At 57.2% G+C, this 22580-nt stretch overlaps 1 protein-coding gene across 4 annotated transcripts in view; it reads right to left on the reverse strand.

The window, feature by feature from the left end:
* Window positions 1-1202: 1202 nt before the first annotated feature.
* The window catches only part of PHF2 (PHD finger protein 2), a 98015-nt gene continuing 76637 nt past the window's right edge, over window positions 1203-22580 (reverse strand). For 2 of the 4 annotated variants that reach the window (XM_069575622.1, XM_069575620.1), the window contains 15 exons: window positions 21782-21869; window positions 21207-21313; window positions 19540-19631; window positions 18160-18249; window positions 17193-17552; window positions 15875-15994; window positions 15315-15433; window positions 13342-13520; window positions 13125-13195; window positions 12115-12278; window positions 7547-7821; window positions 5475-5570; window positions 4844-4953; window positions 3848-4238; window positions 1203-3188 (listed from right to left, as the gene is read on the reverse strand). In XM_069575622.1, the coding sequence (XP_069431723.1) occupies window positions 3100-3188; window positions 3848-4238; window positions 4844-4953; window positions 5475-5570; window positions 7547-7821; window positions 12115-12278; window positions 13125-13195; window positions 13342-13520; window positions 15315-15433; window positions 15875-15994; window positions 17193-17552; window positions 18160-18249; window positions 19540-19631; window positions 21207-21313; window positions 21782-21869 (2351 nt within the window). In that variant the 3' untranslated portion in view covers window positions 1203-3099. The remainder of the gene's footprint in view (window positions 3189-3847; window positions 4239-4843; window positions 4954-5474; window positions 5571-7546; window positions 7822-12114; window positions 12279-13124; window positions 13196-13341; window positions 13521-15314; window positions 15434-15874; window positions 15995-17192; window positions 17553-18159; window positions 18250-19539; window positions 19632-21206; window positions 21314-21781; window positions 21870-22580) is intronic. The other 2 variants (XM_069575621.1, XM_069575623.1) reach the window with 1 other exon arrangement.

Consider the following 22580-nt stretch of genomic DNA (forward strand, 5'->3'; position numbering starts at 1 on the left):
AGTCAGCACCAAGCATGGAGCAACACAGGCCCTTTGCTGCCCCCGCTACAGGCATACTGAGAAATGCACAGCCTGGGTCCACCTACAGTCATTCCTAGACACATGGACTGCTGGGGTCACAGCGAGGGCCCAGAGCACAACCAGACCAGGCTGCCCCAGGATGATGGCACAGCCCAGAACAGGGCCTAGGGCCAGGGAAGAGACTCTGGGCACCTTCCGGGAGCCCTCCCCAAGCCCAGGGCCCTAGGTCCCAGGTGGCCCTCTGAAGACACAATCCCCACAGCCATGCTGGGGGGTGGGGAGACCCAAGGAGCACCCAGATAACTCAGCCTCAAGGACTCCAACTCAGAGGCTGGACAGCCAGAGCCAGTCCTGGGGGGCAGGATGCACAGAACAGCCCAGGGCTCAGCACGGTCCTTCGGTGGCTATGGGATGAGGGTGTGGGGACCCCTGGGGGATCCACAGGGCAGAATCTGGCTGGATCTGGGCAAGGACAGGAGAGCTGCCAGACAGGGTGAGTGCCTAATCTGGGGATATGCAGAGGCCCCACTTGTGGGGTCCAGCAGAGCAGATTCAGGCTGTGCAACTGAACACTGCATCCCAGGGCCCAGCAAAGTCTGAGATGCCATGTAGCTAGGGCAGCCCCAGCGTGGGCCCAAAGTCTCCTCTGTGGCGGTCCCCTCTGGCTAGGTGCTCTTTCTCCCTCATCTTTGATCTTCACTGTGCCCTTCACTGTGCATCTGTCAGGGTGGGATGGGGAGATCTGCTTTTGTTCATCTGTTGTAAATAACATCAGATTTAGACTGAAATCCTGCACACATTCTCGGGTGCCTGTCACTGGAGTCGCTAAACCGCATGCCTGTGAACACTAAGACACTAAGACTGTACTGCAGGCACCTGAGGATGCTTGGCGCTGGGGCTGGTATTGCCAGGGTCTCAAAGGCTGCCCACTCTGACCAAGGGTCTCTTCTGCCTGCTCCTACAGGCTGGCTCAGGGTGCTGTAGCTTTGGGGTATAGGGAAGTACAATCCAAGGGCTTTCCAAGGGGAATGCTGGCAGCCAGGGCCTGGGCCTGGCCTGACTGCCCACCCTTAAACCCAGCCCACCACACTGGTCCACTCCTCTCCCCAGTGTCCAAGACCCCCACCATCTTCACTGCAGAGTGGACAACAGCGAACGAGGCAAAAACGACAAAGACATGGTTCTGTACAAAACCGGAAATATTTTTACTCTTTTAAAACTTTGATCTAAGTTACCTTAGACCTCATGGACTCGATACAAGAGTAATATGAATTGGGAAATAAAACACTTTAATAGCCACAATAAACTTTGTTAGAAATGTACATGTTGCCAAAATAATAATAATAAAATTAAAAAAATAAAAGAGAGGAAGAGAGAGAACAGCTTGATGGCCAGGTTAGATTATATAAATGTTCAACAAGGACAGGAAAGGAAACCTTCCAAACGCTGGGTCAGAATAGTCAGGGCCCCGTGAGGCTTGCCCCTTCCAGCCTCTGGGCCCCAGGGCTGTGTCTCCCCCCACAAACAGGATGAGCAAGTATGGCAAGGCCCACACAAAGCTGCCTCTCCTCATGGACAGAACACCCAGGGATGGGCATATAAACAAAGCTCATAAGAAATGTACAAATATAAAAAGCTACAAACATTAATAAATTACAGCATCACAAAACACAGAAACACTTCACAAGGTGCTAGTAAAGTAACTGTACCCCCACCCCCTTCGTCAACAAGAAGGAAAGAAAGAGCTGGTATTCAAGTTGAAGATTCCTCTCCAAATGTGTCTGAAATAGATCTTGTGTGTACGTATGCTTCTGTAAAGACAGATATAAGGCTGCACAGACATCACTTGTTTTTCAGGCAATACCTTAGTTCCTAAAAGAAAAAATAATAATAATAACCATAATAATACAAAGAAAGAAGGGAAAGCATCGGAAACCCAACTGTTCATCATACTCGGCAAAAAACTCGTATAAATGTTAATGAAGGACTCTATAGAAAGAAATTCCTAAAGATACTTTTACTCTTATAAAAAAGAAGTTATTTAAAAAGCTATTTACACGCTACATTCTATGAAAAATATGCTTCAGGAAATACATCTAAAATTAAAATACAGGATTGCCTGAGAAACAAATCCAGCCCCTCCATGTCGATGGGCAGACACGTGGTCCAGGAGCCACCCGTGCACTCGACACCAAACGTCAGCACGTGACAAGATAGAAGTGCCTGGCCCCCAAGTCCTGGGGCCCCCCGGCCACCACCTGCCCCACCAGGCATATGGTGGAGTGCTTTGGCTGGGAAGTGCTTCTCGGAGTATAGATGGTCAGGCTGGATGAGGCCCACCCACGTGGCTTAGCCTGGGCCCCTGGGATGCCACACTGTGGCTGGGCCTGAGCCCTTCCCCGGGGACCCCATGATGGCTCCAGTTCGCCCCCACTGACACACTGACCCTGCTGCCAGCCCCAGCCGGCCCCAAGAAATGCCCCAGACATTCAGGGCACAATACCCACCATCCGGCCCACCACCCACTATCTGGAGAGCACAGAGACTTCTCTCCTAACCGGACCGAACACTCTCTGGACTTGTCTGAGAATCACTTGGGAAGAGAAGGGGGGCACATACACACCCCGATTTCTCCTCCTCTTCCTCTCTAGTGTTCTTTGCCTTTTTTTAAGCCTCTGGAGGCTACCAGTCTGTGGCCAGCTCAGACTCTGGGCCTGGTGAGCATTGGCTCACTCCTCCTTCCTTGAAGGACTCATGCTCCCAGCAGAGCTGCAGAGGCCCTGCAATCACACCCATGCTCGGGGATGCCTGGAGGCTGTCCTGAAACTGGAATGGTCCTCAAATGGGCGGGGCCATGTTTCGGGAACTGGTCACTCTAAGCAACTTGAGAAAGGACGTCTGTCCACATTGGCAAGCTCCGCCTGCTGAAGCAACAGATGCTCATGTGAGGGGGGTGTTTGCTGGGAGGAGGCCAGGCCCTCCCTGGGTGAGGCAGCAAGGCCACCCTCCTGGGGGCTGATGTTCTAGCGGGGCTCCGGGGGTCCTGAGTGGAGCAGAAGGATCCTGGCTTTCCAAACTTTAAAGGAGCAGTTTTCCATTCCGATGAATTTTCAAAATTTTCCCAAGCCTCTGTTTGGCAGTGGCCATGCCCTTTTTTGTACGTTTTCCTGGTGGAGGTGGAGACACAAAAAAGACTGGTAAGTGAGAGGAGCAGCATACGGGATGGGGGTCTGTAATCCCTCACTGAGCCCACATCCTTTCTGTAAGATGGGTGTGCGATGCCCAAGTACAGTGAGCTCTGCATCCCTCCAAAACCATCAATTGTCGACAAAATGCCCCATGCAGAGGCTATGTCGACAAGGGGCTGGGGCATGGCGTGTGCAGCAGGAACAGTCCAGGGATGGCATTAGGGCAACCTAGAGCTACACTCCCCACGCCCATGGCTGGCTGGGGCTCACGGCCAGGGCGCAGTGGGCCTGGGGTGACAGTGGGGATACCATAGGACCCAGCCAGCTGTTCCACCCCTAAATCACATGGAGGAGCCTGGGCCACCTCCCAGTGAACCCTCAGCAAACCATCAACCACACTCTGTCTCCAAGCCAGGACCCAAAGCCAAGGCCCTGGTAGTCTAAAGGAATGGACCTAGCTCCAAGGTACCCAGAACCTCCCCCCAATCCCCTACCCTGAGGCGAGCAACCAGAGGTCAATCTTGAAAGGAGCCATTTCTCTCACACACTGACTGAGGGCCTGGTCACAGAAACTCATGGCTGCAGGGACAGAGACCTATGGTCACTCATAGGCAACTCAGGGTCGCCAAGCAAGGTACCTTTGGCAGCGGTGTTGTTGGGGGATGATGAGGAGGGCCTCCTCTGCGTGAGGAAGACCCCAGGGGCCATGGGCTGAGAGGCACGGCCGGCTTGGGCCCCAGTGAAGGTGCCAGCTGCTGTGTACTCATGGTCGACCAGGCTGCTGCTGTGGGACTCTGGCGGGGGCTCAGGTGAGCTGCCCTCCTGTGAGGCCTGGCTGCTGGCCGTGCTGGTGGAGGCTGGGGTGGTGGAGGCCGGGGTGGTGGAGGCCGAGGTGGTGGAGGCCGAGGTGGTGGAGGCCGAGGTGGTGCTGGCCGAGGTGGTGCTGGCCGAGGTGGAGGCAGAGGGGGAGGTGGTGTTGGGAGCCAGCTTCCTTTTGGTGTTCTTTTTCTTTTTGCTTTTCTGCTCCTCCTTTGAACAAAGCATGCAGGCGTGTCACCCCACAGGGCTGGCCAGACCCCAGACCCTGGGGAGCAGCCTGCAACCTGGGAGCAACCTGGTCTACTGTGGACAAGGCTTCTCCCATGGAGCTGAGCAAGTCAGCACTGCAGGAGCAGAAAGGGCTGGACCATGCCCAAGCCCACCTCTAGCCACCACGAGCCCCCCAGAACAGTACTGGAGTCTGTGGAGGGACCACCAGGCCCCACTCTGTGAGGCAGGCCGTCCTGGACATGGGGACATCCAAGACATGGCATCAGCACTCAGCTGTAGTGGACAGACCCTGCCCAATCTGAGCTCGCCTACTGGTGGACATGTAGTATGGGTCCCTCCCCCATCTCCCTAACCCCCCTTTCCCCACCACCCCACTGTGAGCTGCCATGGGACTTCTGGCACCAGTTCCCAGCTTCTCTGCTTTCCACTAGCATGGACCTGGGAGCCTAAAGGAACCAGGGTCAGCAATACTCAAATGTCCCCAAGGCTGTGACAGCCCCAGCCTGGATGATCCCTGTGCATGAAAGTGGGGGGAGCAAAGGCATCGGGGGGAGCCTAAGCCCAGGCAGGGTCACTCTCCTCACCTGCTGGGACAGTTTGGCTGCGGCAGCTGCCAGCCCAGTCTCAATGGAGGCCACTCTGGTCCCCTCGCGCACAGGCCTGTCTTGCCTTGGCACCGATGGGCCAACCCGCGCTGTAGGAAAGAAGGTCAGCCTGCCTCAAGTCACCACCCAGTGCCTGGGCGCCCTCCCGGATATCCCAGCCCTGCCCTAATCTGTCCCTGAATCCCAGGGACAAGTCACATTTTGGGGAAGCTCAGCAAGAGCCCCAACCTCATGTGGGGATGGTTGCCCTACAGCAGTAGGACTGGAGGGGTCAGGAAGGGAGTGTGTTAGGGGAACCAGACCCCACTCTGTTGGCTGCCATGATGGGGGCCAAGGGCAAACAGGACCCTCCCAGGGATGCTCGTCGAGGAGAGCCAAGGCAGAGGGCCCGCGCTCCACAGGGACACTGCACTGCCCTACTGGCAGGAGCCGGGATGCCTTTGAGCGTTTGCAAGAGCACCGGGCTGAGGTCCTGGGATTGAAGTGGAGCCCCAGTCAGGTTCCTGCAGGCAACAGACACCCTGTCTGAGCCACAGAGCCAGTGGGTGTGCAACACGACTGCTGGCATTCCGTGTGGACAGACCTCCCCCCTCCCAGCCCCCAGCGCTACCTGTCGGGCTATAGGGGGCGTCATCTGAGCCTTTCCTCTTCTTGGATCGGGACTTGAAAACAGGACTGTCCTCATCCGACTCCAGGGAGGGGTAAACTAGAGGCGGAAAGAGGAGGAAGGACTGAGCTGCTGGTGTGGCCCCAGGAAGACGGGAGCTGCAGGCTGCTGGCAGACCCTGTGACCGGCATCCCCCAGGGCCGTCTTCAGGCTCCATAGCACCAGCCCTCCAGGAGTGGTTGCCCCGTGCACAGGCACAGCTGGCCTCTGAAATCGTTCAGCCCAGGCACCCCTGGGGTCCAGAGAGGCCAGACAAGGGGTTCCATCCAGCCCCCATGGCACCCAACCAGCCATGCCTACCCCAGCCTGGCTGCCACACCCACTTGAATGCCCAATTCTCAAGACATCTCTTCTGTTGCTGTCAGAGAAGGGAATCTCTGATGTCCATGGAGCTAGCTGGCTCGAAGGACCCCAGACTCTCCTCGACAAGTCTCTAGAGCAGGGAGACCCACACAGCAGTCCTGGGTGACTCACTGGGTGCCTCCTCCTATTATCAATAGCTTTAACCCCCAGGACCTGCCCCATGTCCCAAGGGTGCCCCCCAAATGGAGTTCACCCCACTGTCAGCCTGTCAGACCATGACAGCCCCCACCAGCGAGGCCTGAAAGTGTCCACCAGAGAGGACACACCCAGCCTCACCGCGGGAGGGCTCTCCAGGACAGTGGTGCGGCCTCACACCATCAGGACTGCACTGAAGATAGGCCCTGCACCGTGGGGGCAGCACACCCCCCGCCCTGAGAAGCACACCGCAGCCCGTGGGGACTGGGACATCCCGGGCAGTGGGCCAAGGCGTGGAGGTGGGTCCTTGCTCCAAATCTCCCAGGCGGCCAACAGCAACTCCTTCAGACTGTTTTGGAACCTGAAGCGCTGGGCCTGGAGGGGCTACAGTGTGAGGTGAGGGGCCATGCCCCTGGGCAGAGGCCACAGCTATGGCCCAGCCACCAACTTACTGCCCACCTCAGACTTGGCCACTCTGGGCCCTGGTTTCTCTGTTTACACAGACACAGAATGGATGTGGTCTCAACATGTCTATGAAGTGGTACAGCCACGTGAAGGACAGTCAGGCAGAGTCTCAGAAGGTGCAGTGACCCAGCCAGACACCACAGACACAGGCCACACAAAACCCCCTGCAGCAGCCCTATTCACAACTGCCGACAGGTGGAAGCCACCCAAGTGCCTGGGGATGGATGAAGGGATAAACAAATGTGGTGTGTCCACCCAGTGGAATGTTATCCAGCCAGTAAAAGGAACAAAGCTGACACGTGCTACAATGTGGATGAAGCCTGAAGAGTATGCTGAGGAGGACTTCCCTGGTGGTACAGAACCCATCTGCCGGTGCAGGGGACACAGGTTCAATCCCTGGGCCAGGAAGAGCTCACATGCTGTGGAGCAACACAGCCCGTGCGACACAACCAGCGAAGCCTGCACACACTAGAGCCCGCACACTGCAACTACCGAGCATGCGTGCTGCAAGTACTGAGGCCCGTGTGCCTAGAGCCTGTGCTCCACAACAAGAGAAGCCACCACAGTGAGCAGTCAGTGCACCGCAAGGAAGGGTAGACCCCGCTCACCACAACTAGAGGAAGCCCACGTGCACCAGTGAAGACCCAGCGCAGCCAAAAACACGCATAAACAAATGACCAATGTGTTACTATAAGTTAAAATAAAAAGGGTATGCTAATGAAAGAGGCCAAGCACCGAAGACCAAGCACTGTGCAATTCTGTTCTCATGACACGTCCAGATGAGGAAAATCCATGAGTTGGCATAAATCAGCATAAAGCAGGGGAGGCATATTGACTCTTAATGGGCAGAGGGCAGGGTTTCCTTCGATGAAATGCTCTCCAATCGGGGGTGCTGACGGCAGCACACCCATCCCTCTGAATACACCAAGCACCGCTGAGTTGCATGCTTCTAAAGGGAAATGTCTCAGGTCTGTGAATTACATCCGCAAGAGGGTCTGGGGCCCGCCCCCAGCACCCAGGACAGGCACCTCTCCCTGCACAGCAGCGCTCACCATAGTCCGAGTCCTTGAAGCAGGCGTCCAGGTGGTCCTGCTCCTCCTCATAATCGTCCAGGTCCACACTGTTCTTGGCCGCCCTCTTCAGCAACCGCTTGCCTGCGCTCTTCCCACCAGCCCCGTTCTTCCGGGCGCCATGGGCGGCCAGCGAGCTGCCCTTGGCCTGGCCAGCACCCCACGTGGTCTGCAGGCAGGAGTCGGAAGCCTGCAGGTTGGCCATGGACAGCATTCCCTGAATGGCTTCCTGTGTGCTGGGGGAGGCGGGGGGCTGGCTGGAGGCACAGAGAGACAGGCACTCAGCCCACGGCCCACATATCCTCCCACTCAGCAGCCAGCAGAGGGCGTGGGGGGAGGACGGTGGGGGCTGATCCTTTCCATGGGGTACCCACTTCCTCTACCCTCTGCCCCCCATCCGCCAACATCAAAAGGAGGGCTGGAGGCCTTGGGACATAGAGGGGCATAAATAGAGAAAAGAGGGAGGGGGAAATGGAGGGAGTGGACAAGGGAGGGGCAGACAAAGGTGCTCCTGATCTCTCCCATCATGAGGTCAACAAGCAGATTCCCCCCAAGGACCCAGGCCACCTCTCCCTCCCTCTTCCATTCTCTGCGCACCCCTGCGCCCACCATGGGCTCCTGCACTAAGCCCCCGTCGTGGGTGCTTCCCCCACATCTCATCCAGCACCTGAGATGGGGCGGCTCAGCCCTCTCCCTCCCATGGCACTCCATCTCCCCAGGTGACCCACACCATCTTTTCATGACTGCATCTGCACCCACACCCTCACCCTCGCTCATCACCCCAGACATTTGTCCACCTGGGTCAGGATAGCCCACCCCAGCTTCTGGGGAGCCTGGCCATACCTCTCATTGCCCCCTGGTTCCTGAGGAAGCAGGGCCTGGAATGGCACACTGCTTGGCTCTCCTCCCTGGTCACAGACCCAGGAGGCCCAGGAGGTCCAGCAGTGGGCCTGTCTTGCATGTATGACACTCAGGCCCCCTCTGGCTTGCCCCATGTGCCCCTGGGGGATGGATATACCCACAGGGCTGCCAGAACACAAAAGCAGCACCACAAAGTGTACCCACAGAACCACACTGGTCGTTCTGCATGGTCCCTGCCCCCTCCCCGACTTCCAAGAAGTGTTTGAGGCATCTCTAGTAAGACATTAAAATGAGAAGAAATCCCTGCTCAGACATAAGGTTCCCAAAACTGAGGTTGGAGGGTACAGGGAAATAGAGCTGGCCCCAGGAAGCACAGACACAGAGGGTGGTCCCCTGTGTTCCTGGGGGCCCACCGAGACAAGCTTGGACAAAAGTCATCCTGAGAGGGGTACTGCTGGGCTCCAGGCCAGGGACTCCGCCCTAAGCCAGGAGGCAGCGACGGACGGGCGCCTCTCTGGGCAGTCCTCCATGAATACCGCTTCCCCCAGCCCCGCCCAAGACGTACTGGACCGCAGTGTTTTGGGCTTTTGCTAGAAGCGGATGGATTATGGTTCCAAAGCCACAAACAGTGGGAAAAATCAAGTATGATCAGACCGCTGTGGAGAGTTAGGAGCCCTCCACCAGACCTTCCACCTGCCCCAGTGCCTTCCCAACCCCCACTGTCCCGTGCCACGAAGGCAGAGGGACACCCAGACCCAGTCAGGAGCACATGGCGTTTGGGAGCAGTAGTATCATTGCTATACAATCATCACTGATGCTTTCTGAGCAGGGACGGACCCCCCGCCCCGGCCAAGTATGAGAGCCAGCAAGAGCTGATAGATGGCCCCCCACACTCTGTACCAGGCTCTCCAGTGCTCTGCAGATGAGGCCCTGAAGGTCTCAGGGATCCTCACCCAGCCTTATGGCCTGGACAAACGCCAGGCTTCCTGCAGGGATGGGAGGGTGGGGGCCAGGACACCCACCATGAGGGTCCTCCGGGAGCCAGCATGGAAGCCAGCCGCCTGCCTGTGCCATCTGGACGTCGTGGTCCCAGCCCAGCTCAGCTGCAACTGAGAGGGAGGGGCCTCGGAGCCCAGGGCTGCAGACTGGCCACGTGGGCTGGCGAATCAAGGAGCAAAGTCTAACCAGTGTGCATGGAAAATAATACCTTAATCCTCCAATTATCATACCAAAATCCTCTCCTTTCCCCCCGGCGGTAAACACTAAGCAAACCATCCACAAGAAATTAACATATTTTCCTCCATTTTCTTCAGCTGTTCTTTTCCAAAAAAGCAAATACTTAAAACAGAGCAAATGGACCATCAAACACTGACCTACACTCCAAATGGGGACTTGGGAAAGGAACTGCCTGCGGCAGCCAAGGAGGCCAGCCCCGGCAGGCACACGTGCAAGTGTGCAGGCGTGTGTAAGCACACACGCGTGTACCTACAGATCAGTCCACAGTGCGTCCACAGACTGGCCACCCTCTCCCAACAGGCCATGCCCAGGCTCAGTCAAGAGCCCAAGCTGAAGGCCCTGTGTCCCAGCTCTGGGCAGAGTTCTGGCACCAGCCTCATCTGTCCTCCGGTTTTGGGGGGAGCTCTCCATGGAGCTCAAAGGGGACCCAGGTGAGCGTCATTCAGTCACTGAGGTGCCAGCTAGCCAGAGCATTCCCAGAAGAGAGGCACCTCTGAAGAGGTGCGGGGCCAGCCCGGGCCCCAGCCCCTCCAGCAGAAAGGGGCTCAGAGCCAGGCTTCTCCACCCAGCAAAGGGGTCTCAGGCCAGGGTCCCTCCTGACACCACCGGGGCATCTCTGCAGTTGAGGGGCTTGGGTCTGTTTTATCTACAGAAACTACTTCATGCTGATCAGGAAATCTGTACCCCCCACAGCTCTGTAGAAGCCTCCAACCATACTCCACTCCCATGAGAGAAGGCACCTATGGCTATCTGTGAGCATAACACTACACAAAAAATGGTAATGTGTGAAAGAAAATACAACCATTTGATTTAGAAAGAACACTTTTCAATCAAGCCCTAATCCTCCTGCTGTGGCCCCACTGTCTGAGATGGGGCTGACATGTGCCTCCACCGGCTCAGGTAGCCCTCAGACCTCAATCCTGGTAGCACGGGCTGAAAGGCAAATCCGGAGGACCAAACAAACCCTGAGCAGACCACGTAAGGCCTGCCGCCCTCAGACCAAGTCACCCCTCCCACCCCCACCCCACCCCCACCCCCCCCCCGGCTGGAAGATACAGTCTAGTATGGTCAGCCTTTCAGGACCCCCACGCTTGGGCTCCATCATTAGCAAATGGAGATTCCAGTCCTGCCTCTGCTGCCTCCTAGCTGTGTGGCCTTGGGCAAGTCACCTAAGCTCTCTCAGCCTCAGTTTCCCCATCGATGCAGCAGGAATCTCCTGATGACTCAAGAACTAGGAGGGGAGCCAGCCCTTGTCATGGTAGCAGACACCTCCAGAATGGGGAGACTGCAGGGGACACAGGCCCCCATCCCTTGGTTGTCTGTCTGTGGTACTTGTAGAAATTCCATGTGGAAAAAAAAAAATGTTCCATGATGCTTAAAAGCAAGAGCCAATTGGGACCAAAAGGGAATTTAACTGGGACCATCCTGAAAAAGGGGCTTCCCTGGTGGCCCAGTGGTAAAGAATCCACCTACAAGGCAGGAGACTCGGGTTCAATCCCTGGATTGGAAAGATCCCCTGGAGAAGGAAATGGCAAACCACTCCAGTATTCTTGCCTGGGAAATCCCAGGGACAGAGGAGCCTGGTGGGCTACAGTCCATGGGGTCACAAAGAGTCAGATATGATTGAGCAACTAAAAAACAACAATCATGAGAAAAACAAGCCCCATGGCCTCCCATCCAATGCAAAACCCCAAGAGAATTAATCCATTTCTCTCAAATCAAAGGATTGAAACTGGGCAGGCCTAGGCAGGGAGGACCACCTGAGCTGAGTAGACACATGTCCTGGCCTGCCTGATCGCCTGGAAGCTCAGGGCCTCCAGGAAAGGGCAGCATGTACACCAGCAGTGAGTGGGCTCCTGAGGCCGCACATGTGGACTCAAACAGGTCTCAAGGGTAGCCTGGCTTAGCTCCCACACACTCCCAGGTGGGGTGGGAGTCTGGGACCCTGACCAATCCAGCCCCTTCTCAGGGAGTGGGCTCTCACGTCCCAAGCTCTGAAGCCATCATCTCCCTGGCTGCAGATGATGGCTCTGCAGGGAAGCCAGCTTGGGGTCCCAGAGAGGCCCATGAATGCTCTTTACCCTGACACCAGGCACACACTGTGGAATTTTCTTAGGTCATTTTTATGGCATTTGGGAAATGACGAGGCAGAGACAGCTGGACGTCCCAGTCTGGAAAAACCCTGATACCCTCCAGGTACCCAGCCTGGCCCTGTGTCTCCACAGGCACACAGATATGGCGGCCCCACAGACTCCTCACACAGGAGCTCTGCAACACGAAGGACCTACATAGCCAGCCCCCACTCACCTCCCTGGCCACCTGGCACCACCTCTGCCAGGCAGGGGTCCCACTCTGACTGTCCAGCCTCCAGGACATGGGCTGATGGAGTCCTTTTTGGCCCAACTCTGTGGAAGCACCCACTCCCCCCAGGTCCCTGAGGGCACTGGGCCTACCTGTTGGGGTTGTACTCGAGTGCGCCAACCTCCTCGCTGGCCTGAAGCAGGTCCAGGATGCCCGCGGCTGAACCCCCGCTGTCCTTCTTCACTTTGGCATTGCGGGCGGGCTTGGTGTCCGTGTCTATGTGCAGCGAGCCCTCATCAGAGGAGTCATCACTCTGCTGGAGGGACAGAGCAGCCAGTCAGAAAAGGGCTGGGGGGTAGGGACGGGCACTGTTTCACTCCAGTGAGAAAAAGAGGTTTTTAAAGAGCTTGTCCTTGTGCTGAGCACCGGGAGGCCGACTGACCAGACACACTCTGCAGAGCACGGGCGCCCGAGCTTTGTGCTGGGAGCCTGGAGCCCCAACTGCACCACTTTCCCAGATGAGCCCTGGTTTACAGAACCTTATGTGAGAGCCCCAGTATTGAGCACAGATACAAGAGGAGTTGCCATGGCTGGAGAGGGATCAGGTGGGTGAACCTGCGCCTGAAGGACACCAGTAAACAGCCCCTGGCAGGTGGCTCCGCAGGGACACCCTGGGCTCTGCAGGTAGGGTATCCCCCGTCTTCCTGGAACTTGGCTTCCTGGGAGATGGCCGCCACATCCTGGGCTGGACATGCACGGCCTTGGAGATTATCTAACTTAACCCCCATACCTCAGTGCAAGACTCAACCCCCAGCAGCTCGGCCTGCTACCCTCTGCACCACCATACTCAAACATCAAGGAAACTCACGGAGCTGACTAAGGAGCGCAGCTCCAGAGGCCCCACCACTCAGACACCCGTAGACCTTCCGCAAGTCCCAACTTTGCTTTTGCCCCTTTGTGCAGGACCCCAGGGCTCACAGTCCCACATCTGGAGCCCAGCCAGCTTCCCCAGGAAAACATCCCCCTCTGCCCTCCACCCAGAAAGCTCAGTCAGAGATGTCCCCCCAAGGGGTAGGCGGGCCACTGCCTCAAGAACAGCCAGACACAGGGATGGCTGTCTCGCTCACCCCTGTGACCAGTGTCCCAGAAGGCCATCGCTTACCTTGTAGAGCGCCGAGTCCAGCTTTGGCTTCGTAATGGGCATGGGCAGCGGCTCCTTCTTGTCCAGTAAGACTGAAAGCAGAGCAGATGGGAGTCAATGGCAACTTTGGAGGGGCAGAGGGGGACCCTAGTCCAGCCACATCCAACGCCCACTCCACATGCCCAGGACGGTCCCTACGGGGCTGGGCCTGGCCCCTCCCCATGTCCCCTCAACTCACAGGACAAGTCCCTCTTCGGAGCATTTTTCTTCCTCCTAATAGGGAATTCGTCAATCTTGAGCTCCCCATCATCCGACACATATTCATACTCATCCCGCACCGGCTGGGGCTTGTCCTCCTTGAAGTTCTGCAAGGCCCCGAACACCCCTGGGCCGGGCTGTGGCTTGAGGGCCTTGGAGCTGGGGTGGCAGAAAAGGGCCAGTAAGTGGGCATCTGCACAGCCTGGCCAGTGCCCCCAGCACTCCACCCCTCAACAGGCCTTGGAAGACCAACAGTAAGGGCTGGACCCCTCCCAACCCCACAGCCTCCTCTCCAATGCCATGACCCTAGCAAGGATAGCATACAACCCACGGGGTACATGCCCGGCCCTTTCTCAGGCTGTGTGAGCTTGTGCCCCTAACTGCTCCGCAGTCCTAGCCGCTGGACGAGCGCTGGACTTCTGTCAGGCTGCTCTGGGGCTTGACACAAGCTCAGAGTCAGACACAGCCAGTGCCAACTGGCCTGGGTTTTTTATTCACACAGTTATTATGGAAAAATAATTTCAGGGCTGAGGTGTAGGAACAACATGACAAATCTCCCTCCTGGGGCCACAGGGCTACTGCAAAGGAGGAGAGTCCGATGCTCTAGCTGCTGCCCCTGGGGTCAGCTGAGGGCGCAAGTGCACACTCAGCAGGGGGGAACAGCCGGCAGGGCACAGGCATCTGCAGTTCCCCATGGACGCAGCTCCGATTCCCAACAGTGGAGACACCAAGGCAGTGAGCCCTGCTGGGTGCGGGCAGGAGTTACACCACGCAACACACACACACGGGCACACACACCCCCCCATGTACACACATGGTTATAGCATCCAGTCTCCTTGTCTCCCTTCCATTTCTAAACTCTAGCACAGTCAGTCGGTCATACAGTTAATGCCGTCAAAAGCTCCCCAGGACCCACCAGCTGAGCTTCAGAAAAATCAAGGACATGCCCAGGGCCATGAAGTCATGGCAACAGATCCAACCCATCTGCTTGCCAAGAGGCCTTGGCACACTGCCATGAGCTCTTAGGAAAAATAGGCGCACCTGTGCCGGGCTCTGCAAGCGCACCAGACACTGATAGCTCTGTCCCTCACCGCCTGAAAACAGCCTTCTCCCATTTTGCAGATGAGAAAACTCAGATCCACGGGAGTAAAGTGGCCCTGTTCCCACTGGGATGTGTCTACCTCCTGTTCGTTAGGCGCCCACGCTGCACTCTGGAGTTAGTATACAACTGTCAGACCAAGACCAGCGAGGGGCTTCTCGGTGAGCAGAGGGTTCCTGGCCCACCCACCTCCCATCTGGCCAGCCCACCACACTGGTCAGCCGACCGAGATCCCTTATACAGTCTGGGACCTAGACACACCAGCTCACACACACAGACCCACCCAGGCTGAGTGCCCCACCTCTCAGCTTAGGGCCATCTCCTCCAGGAAGCCCTCCCACCAATTCCCTTGGGCACCCATGGACTCCATAGAACCCCAGGCCCCACAAATCCTCCTTCCATGATCCCAATCACAGCCATAACTTCAGATGGATTTGAGAGTACTGGGCTCATACCAGCCTCTCCCCACTGGCCTCTGGACTCCTAGGCCAAGATCCTGACCCCTACGATGTCCTCTGTGACAGCCCAGGACAGCACTTGGATAATATCTGCCCAATCATACCCTCCCCTCCTTGCCGCACACACCACTGCTCCCTGCCTACCTACCTGAGCTCTTTGGTTTAGGAAGCAGGAAAGGGGTCAGCCTGGTGAGGCCCTCATGAGGGGTGTGCCTGTCCTCTAGCTCAGGACAGAGGCTCATCTTCAGAGACCTCCAGGCAAGCGTGTGTGTGTATATGAGGTGTGCACAAGCAGGGCATGTGTGTGTGTGATGTGGAGAGAGGATGCTCAGGGTATGCGTGTGTGACATGTGGCGCATGTACAACCAACCCCTCCTGGCACAAGCACTCACGTACCCAAGCAGTTTCTTGTTGGAGAAGGAGAAGGAGAACTTGGTGTCCTTGTTCCCTGACAGAGGAGACTTCTCCAACTTCTGCTCTTCCTCCATCTTCAGCAGGGAGTCGGGTTTGCTATTCTGAAAAGCAAACCCAGGACCGTCCCTGAACCCCATACCATACCTGAACCCCATGCCAGTGGGCAGAGGCAGCAGGATAGGCCAGCCTCCTCCCTCTGATATGTTACCCGAGGACCCATGCCCACCACAGCCCCAGGTCCACAGGAACTGCCCTCAGATGCTGACCAGCTCCAGGGATTGCCAGCTCAGACCAGGACAGGCCACTAAGGGCAACAGCGTCCATCCCCTTAGGCTAAGATGTGCCCACACCAATCCTCAGAAGGTGGCTCCAGGAGGCCACGTGTACGCCCAGACCCTCAAAGACCTTCACAGCACACACCCTGATATACCCTACACACCACCAAGCCCACACCTGCCTCACACACCACCTTCTTTCACTAACATAGCCCTCCCTGAGGGTACACTCACTCACCAGCACACCTGCACACACACACACCTCACCTTATACTTCCATTTGGCCTCTGACTTGCTCTTAGTTTGCTCTCGGATTTCCAACCGCTCCACATCATTCTGCGTGCTGATCACCTCCTTGTTGGGCACACTCAGGACATTCTTTGTGGCCTAGAAAATACTAGCCATGATCTAGTAGCAGTCATGGGAGGGCAGCAGGGTCCATCAGGCTACAATACAAAGTCCCTACAGCACAGAGTCCCCACCTCCTGCTGGCCTACATACATCAGTTCATCCATCTATCAATATACCCAACCACGTATCCAACCAGCCATCTGTCCATCAGCCCACCCATCCAATTATCCACTATCCACCTATGCACCCACCCACCATCCACTATCCACCTATCCACCCACCCACCCATCCATCCACACCATCCATCCACCCACCCATCCAATTATCCACCACACACCTATCCACCACCCACCATCCACCTATCTACCACCCACCATCCACTATCCACCTATCCACCCACCCATCCATCCACACCATCCAATTATCCACCATCCACCTATCTACCACCCACCCTCCACTATCCACCTATCCACCCTCCCACCCACCCACACCATCCACCCACACCATCCACCCATCCACCCACCCATCCACCCATTCACTCACCAACCATTCACCCATCTTACTCGCCCACTCGTAAATCATTCACCCACCCATTCATTCAACCACTCTTCCTCCTCCTACCCTTCCTTCCTCCCTCTCTTCTTTCCATCCACCCATCCATCTATTAATTCATACATTCATCTACCCTCTTGCATTGAGAAAAGGAAAAACCATGTGCCCCACTTAAGCCCTGAAACATTGGGTAATGGTGTCCCACTAGCAGGAAACCATTCAGTATGGCCTGCTTTCAGAGACCCACAGTCCCCAAAGTCCATACCCGTCCATACTGATGGGTCTTCAGGACCAGGCCTGCTTCTCTTACTGCCACAGGGGCTCAGGACCCCAAGGAAGCCTGGCCCCATCACCACCTCCATTCCTGCCTCCCCACTGCCCTCCACTGGGTGCCTCACCCACCTTTAGGTTTCAGCCAATGTCTGGGCCCCAGGGAAGACTCAGCGGGCTTGTCCCCCCAGGTGACCCTTGATGGTACCACGTGACCCAGGACAAACTCCACTGCCTTTATCATGAGGGTCTCTCCCCAGTTGCCCACTATACCAAGCTTGCTGGGGCAGAGCCCAGCTGCCCTGGGTCTCCACCACAAGGACACAGCAGGTCCAGCACCAGTCCACAGGCCTGCTCCCCGGAGGTGTCTGCAGGCCCACTGACTATAGGTAGGGAGGTCAAGACCACCCACCTTGCCCTTCTTAGGAGGCTCGATCTTGGTCAACGCCTCCTTGGTGTGGGCCTCCAACAGGTCCAGGTTGGGGATGGTGGGTGACGCTGAGCCCCTGCACTTCTTCCCTTTCTTCTTGCTCCCATCCTTGAGCTTCAGTGATTTGGGAGGCTTGGGGGGCTTGGGGGGCTTAGGAACTTTGGACGGCTTGGGCATCTTCACGGTTTTGGGAGTCTTTTTTTTGGACACTTTCTCCAGGAAGGACCGCGGAGGGCTGGCCTCAATGGGGGATGGGGGCTCCTCCTTCTCCCGGTCCCCAAAACAGACCTCGTCTGAGGAGACAGCCGCAGTCACTTCAGGTCGGGAGGCCTTGGAGGCATTCTGGGAAAAGGACAGGAAGAGGTGACCAAGAGTGCCCTGCTAGGAGGGTCTCACAGCCCCAGGCCATGGGAAATGTGCAGAAAAGGAGCACCTGTCTGCATCACTGGCGACATGCTCCCATGTCTCCTACACCATCTGTATAACAGGCCCACACCCATCTACACCATCTATGAACACAGTCACACCATCTATACCATCCGTGTGACGGTTTCACACCTGTCTCACACCATCCACATCAGCAGCCACTTGACCCCTCTACCTCCTTGGTGGAGACTGCTGTCCCTCCCTAAGGCACGGGGAGGCTGGGGGCTGGACAGGCTCGCAAAAGCTGGGTCTCAAGGGGCTGAAATAGTCCTTGCTGCAGTCGTTCCCCACCCCACAGGGGGCTGCACAGCATGCCCACACTCTCTCATTCCCGAAGATCCCACCAGGAGACTGTGAGTCTGCCACCAGGGCCTAGGATCCAGCGTCATCGTGCAGGTGACCCTGCCCCAGAGGGCTGGGGGAGGGGCTGCCTCCCATGTGGCTGACCCTCACAGGATAACCAGGGAAGACAGGCAGAGACATCCCTCAAGCAGGGTCAGCAGGCCACCACGGTGAGCCCTACCTCACTGAGCCGGATCTCTTTGGCGAGGTCTTTGATGAGCTGCGAGGGTTTGAAGTGCTCTGGGAGCTCGTCCTCATGTTCTGCCAAAGCCTGCAGGACAGCCCATGCACAGGGTCAGCTGCGAAGTCTGGGCACAGATGCCCACTCCCCCTCCACTCACAGGGGCCCCAAGCAGGCTCAGCTTCTGTGGTTCCTGACTCATGCCCTCTGTCCCTCCAGGCTGTCCCCCATCTACCCAGCCAGGACCTCCAGCCCCACTGCCACCCAGACAGGCAGAAGGGAAGGCACTGCCACAGGCGTGGACTGGCTGCTGGGGGCCCTAAGGGAGTTAGCCCACTCTAGCCAGACACTGTGCCAATGAGGAGGCTCTGCTGTGATCCCACTCTTACAGATGGACAGTAAGTCCCAGAGGGGAGGGGGTGCCCGGTGCCACTACCAGCTGTGACGTGAATGTAGGCCATCCCTTCTTCCTGGGCATGAGGCCACTTCACCTGGCCAGACAACTGGTGTGAGTTGAGGGGCACAGCCTGCCCCATTCCAGGCTCTGAGAACCGAAGGAGGGCCCTAGGAGGGTGCCTACTGTCCCACCCAACCCAGCTCACCCATGAGAGATGCACAGTGCTCCCCTCTTGGACTCCCCACTTCCTCAAGACTTTCTGGAGGCCTGGTGGGATCTGCTCAGACTATGCTGGCACCCCTGACTGGCAGGGGTTCCCAAGGCAGTAGACAGGGAGCCCTGAGGCTGACCAGGCCTCTCCGCTCCCTCTGTACCAACAATCCAGGCAGGACGCCAAGGGAAGTTCGAAGTTGCTTTTCTGGAGCCTCCCTGAGGAGAAGTAGCTGCTGCATGGATGCTAGTGAGGGTGCTGATGCTTTCAAAGTGGGGGGACCCAGAAATGCTGCTTCAAGGGAGTCAGCAGGGGCACAGGGCAGTGCTCCTGTGGTCGGGGGGGGATGGAGGGTCGTAGGGCAAAGGGACTGCCCTAGTCACAGAGCAAAGCCAGCTCGAGGTGATGCCTGCACCAGTCAGTGGGACAACGAGGACATCTCTACTCTCCTATTCAGAACGTGAATCTCCAGCCAGTCACTGACTTGAGTCTTCCCTGCTCCCTGGCATTCAGGGTCCACACAGTGCTATCTCTACCACCTCACTTCCTCTCAATGAACCTTGCTGCCACCCAGCCCTACCCCTCAGGCCAGGTCCTTAGATGGTGGGCCCTCTCCCACATCTGCCCCCACCAACAGATATGTGACTGGCCAGGTGGCCCCCACCTGCTTCTCACATGTTATTTCCCAGCGAAGGAAGGACAAGCCCGAGGGAAGACGCCCCGCCTGCCACCCTCCCTTCTGCCCTGCGTCACGCCTAGCACACTTCCCTACCTGCTTTCTCGTCCATGATCTGAAAGCACCATTGAGAATTTTAGCTCCTTGGACTAAATGAGGGGGCAGCTGCTTCCCAGATTTGTGAGAACCTGGGGGAAGACGGACGGGTTTGCTCAGGAGGGTACCCACTCTCCCCTGCCACCTGCAGGTGACTCAAAGCCCTGGTGGTGGGGGATATTCAGGGCCAGACCTTTCAGAGGCATGTGCCCACCACCACCTGCCCAACTGCCAACGGTTCCTCTTGGAACCCAGGGGATGCCCATCTAAGATGCTCTGCAAGGGGCAGGACTGGCCTTCCCATTGTCCACCCACCAGGCCCCTCAGGCAGGTGGGCTGGCTCCCCCTCCACTGGGCCCCAGCCTGCAACAGTGAGGGACCACAGTCATGCCCCAAACCAAGCATCCCTGAGGCTTTCTGATTCCCACCCTCTCACAGCCCCCTACATAGCTGAGGCAGTGGGCCCACTTCCCACTGGGGTGGCCCAAGGTAAGCACCACCTCAATCACATCCTTGGGAGCCACAGCTGCCGCCAAACAGAAGGGCCAGAATGTTCCCCTTTCAGGCAGAGAGTTCACCTGGAGGCAGAGCAGCCCTGAGCTCTGACACCACCAGATGATCATGTCTGGCCTGTGGCAAATCCCTGGGCCCTCTCAGCTCGGAGGCTGCTGAGCCGTCAGCCCCATCACAGAGGAAGGCCCAAGGCAGAGAGGCAAGGGCAGCCCAGCAAGGCCCAGCTAGTCAGCAGTCACCCTGGTCAAGCTGTCCCCAGGTCCCCAGGGTACGATTCTGCCAATACGACCCCCATTCCATCTCCCCAGCAAGAAACCCCAGAGCAGGGCACTCCTGCCTGGAGTACAGGGCTGAAGTTTAGAAAATGATGGATGAATTTCACTGAAACCTAGCCAGCCCAGGTTAAGAACCATTTTCAGCTTTCTGATCTCAAATTAGAGTCAAAGTACAAAGGAGTCCTGATAAGGAGGTCTCTACTTGAGACTCTTATCAGAACACAAAAGAGCAGCTTCCTGGAAGGCAGGTGCTACTGAAAAAGGAAGCTCTCCATGAAAGCAAATGCTCCTCCTGTATCTCTCACATGGCTGCAGAAAGTCTGGAGACCTGAGCAGGAGCTGGCCACCTGGAGCTGATCCCAAAGGCAGGGCTGGCAGGACGTAGGATGGAGGGCCATGTTCATGGAGGGCAGGGACCCAGCAAAGCCCATCCCTCCCCACGGCCTTCCTCAGGGGACTCTGGCACCCACACTCCCCCAGGTACAGCAGGGATGCTACTGGGATCCCTTGGCCAGGCAGACTCCAGGCCTCTCGATGTCCCAGCTGAGCCCTGTCAATAACCACACAGGGCCACGGGGACCAAGCAGAACACACACCAGGTCTGGAAACGTGGTCAGAGCTCCTTCTGCAACACCAGCTGAGCCTACAGGCAGGAGCCCACTCCAGCCCCATTGCACACAGACAGGGGAAGCAAGGCCTGGGAGCTGAGGGGACGTTCTGCTCAGGCCCCACGAGGGCAGCACTCGGCCTGTGCCCCAGGGCCCAGCTGCCCCGCTGCATGATGGCAGAACTGTGACCACTCCCCGGCATCCCTAAGCTCCGCCTGCAAACTAACTGTCCACAGCCACAGGCAAAGACGCTGACCAGGAGATAACGTACTTTTGAACGCCTCCAGCAGGTGCTTCCCCATGTACCAGCAGGCAGTTTCGAAGTTGGGAAACTGAGTCAGGCTGCCCAGTTTCAACCTTCTTTCCACTTCGTATGCTCTGGAAGCCACAGCAAAGAACTATTCAGTGTATGAAGCCCTGAGCAGGTAAAGCTAAAGGAAGGTGAACCCACGCCATAGCTAGAGGCTACCCTGCGGCCATGCCTGCTACCCTCAGGCCTCCCTGCTGGGCCTAACAGCAAGGTGACCCAGGGGACCACCTCAGGATGACCACTGGGCATGAAGGTGAGCCCCATGGGCCATGGCTTCTAGAGCTCTGGGTCAGTGCTCAAGGAGAAGGCGGCTCAGCCTTTAAGTTCCCCCCAAGTCTATTACAGGCCTGAGGCTGTCCAGCAACCAGGCAACTCAGGGGCCTTGGTAGGATCACAGCTCATCTCCTCCTTCCTCCCCACCACGCGGACGCCTGGCTAGGCAAACAGCCATGCCGAGGGTCACCCACGGGCTGGGCCCGGCCAGGACTCAGCACCATCATACCGTGGCAGAGCCTGGGAGTCAGGTGTGGCCCTACCTCATCTGCATCTCCACACTCAGGCTGTGGAGGAAATGTCCCGCGAAGGCCAGGCAGTCCACGGGCGTCAGAGTGGCGTAAATCCAGCCTGCGGGGACAGGAATGAGGCCACCTCTTCACAGTGTGCTCACGCCAGGCTCTTGGCACACCTGGCCTGACTCCAGCCAGCATGGGCTCAGGCTCCTGCCAGCCCTTCCTCTGTGCCCCCATCCATCTGGGGCCCCGGAAGGTGCTCCGGCCCTGGCTTCTATGTAATGAGTGGGTGCACCCTCCCAGAAGGACGGCCTGTGCTCGACCTGGCCCAGTCTGTTCTATCCAGTCCTGTGCGGTATAGACAGGGAAACTCAGGCCCAGCAGCCCAGGAGACTCTCAGACCCAACCCAGGGGTGGGCTGCCTGGCATTCCTGATCTCCACATGAAGGACGGACGGACAGGCAGAGCTGCCACAACTCCCAGGAGAGCTGGGTTTGTCCCCCCAGACTCTGGGAAATAGCTGTGGTTGTAGGAAACAGGAGTAGGGGCTAGATCAGGAAGGACTCGGAGGCACCTAAGTCAGTGGAAATGTGAGGGCCTCCATATATGACAACTAGAAAATCTGAATGCTGATTGGCTGTTGGGTCATACTGGCATGGTTAACTGTTCATTTTTAAAGTGTGATGATAGTATTGTAATTATGTTATTTTTAAAAAGAAACCTTACAGATACCTTCACCTTAAAAAGGTGAAGTATTTACAGTGAAGCAAAGTGACATCTGTAAAGGGCATTATCTGCTCATATCCTGCTTTCCCCTTTGTTTGAA

The sequence above is a fragment of the Ovis canadensis genome, chromosome 2 (assembly GCF_042477335.2).
Source record: "Ovis canadensis isolate MfBH-ARS-UI-01 breed Bighorn chromosome 2, ARS-UI_OviCan_v2, whole genome shotgun sequence".
NCBI classification, from domain to species: Eukaryota; Metazoa; Chordata; class Mammalia; order Artiodactyla; family Bovidae; genus Ovis; species Ovis canadensis.